This window comes from Cantharellus anzutake, assembly GCF_015039405.1.
Source record: "Cantharellus anzutake strain C23 chromosome Unknown EI90scaffold_84, whole genome shotgun sequence".
NCBI lineage: Eukaryota > Fungi > Basidiomycota > Agaricomycetes > Cantharellales > Hydnaceae > Cantharellus > Cantharellus anzutake.
Window position 1 is genome coordinate 261731 of NW_024067034.1, and position 1516 is coordinate 263246.

Here is a 1516-nt window from a genome sequence, read left to right on the forward strand (position 1 = left end):
AGAACTCCATCAATTCTCCACTGTTTGGGATGTTCTTGATTTCGTCGGAACCGTATGAATTAGCACTATTTTTGGACACCAAATCTGTACTGAGTCGTCGCATGAATGGAAGGGGTTTTCTGAATGGTGGAAGCGAGCTGGCTCTGTGTGGGTGATTATCCCACCTACAATGTTGGTGTCCCAATTTCAAACAGAAGCCTTACAATGAAGAGAGACTAGGGGGAAATCCAAGTTGATATACAAACTGAGGTACATCCAGTGTAACCTACACACATTATAAGCACAACTAACTGAATAGGACCAGCTGGAAGGAGTGGCAGATCAAGCGCAATATTAATGAATGAAGAAATAGACAAATGGTTAATATCGGCAAACGTTGCCAACAAAAGGAAATAAAGAAACAAGGAGTGGCAAGGGGAGAACAATAGTCCACAAGCGAACAAAAGAGAGAAAAGGCCATCCAGCCATCTAGCAAGCTGTCTGGCTGGCAGGCAGATAACAATGAACCACTTGAATGGGCAACCTTGGTTGGAAGGTACATGCGCAGGGAGAAAGTGCAGATGAGGGTGACTGTCAGGGCACAGCCCTCGACCCCACACACCCTCAGACACCCCTTTCCCCCTCCTAACCACCCTCCCCCCATTTTCCCCCATTTTTCCTCCACTGTTCCACAATGGTACAGGTATGCGAACCCATGGGAACATTCTGGGCAAGCAGCTCACCCAGAATCTTCCCATGGTACCTAATATGGAAACTCAGGAAAGACCCAACAACTGCATAGTTCTCAGGCTCCTTTTTGTAGCAGCCTCACAGGGGGTTGAGAAGGTTACCCTTCTTCTCAACTCATTCCCTGTGAAGGCAAGTGTAATTACCTACTTCCTAATGTGCAGCAACTCATTCCCTGTGAAGCCCAGGGCAAGTCCCCTCAGCAACTTTGAGGAATTAGTGGCTGGAGAAGACTCTCCAGTGCCACTCCCAGACCTCATTGCTACGTCCCCTCTGGACGAAGGATGGACCCTGACAGCGATGGGTGGATGGGTGGGTGAACGGATGATGATGGCAGTGAGTGGGACAGGCCAAGCGGCACTAGGATGCGTTGATGGAAGTGACAGATATGCCAGGTTGTGACAGGATTGGTCTGAAGGTGGACTTGCAGGGTAGGCAACTAAATGACCCAATGGAGGTGGGGGTGTGCTTGCAGACATCAGAGCTGTCCAGAGACCTTTGGGGTTCCATACTTAGGGAGGCATAGTGTCAGGGGATGAACCCTGGGTCCCCATGACCCTCTCTATGGCCCACAGTCTAACCTGTAAACACAGCCCATCTCAGGGCATGACTACTGTGGGTAAGAAAGTGAGAAGAAGGTTAACTTCTCACTTTCCCACAGTGGCCCCAATATAAAACTTCTGGGGATACCTGGAAGTCACATGAGGTGAGATCCAGGGCCGGATCATGTGGTGTGCAGAGCATGCAGTGCAGGAAGTGCACACACAGGAAGTGTAGTGGGTCCGGATGC

The 1516-nt window shown here is 49.8% G+C and overlaps 1 protein-coding gene across 1 annotated transcript; it reads left to right on the top strand.

Annotated features, from left to right (window-relative positions):
- Positions 1-501: 501 nt before the first annotated feature.
- Positions 502-1161, top strand: EI90DRAFT_3020589 (uncharacterized protein; the record flags this gene model as incomplete). The annotated part of the gene is made up of 3 exons (XM_039057525.1): positions 502-535; positions 683-1062; positions 1132-1161. 3 exons carry the CDS (start codon positions 502-504, stop codon positions 1159-1161), a joined length of 444 nt encoding a protein of 147 aa, XP_038910257.1.
- Positions 1162-1516: the final 355 nt, after the last annotated feature.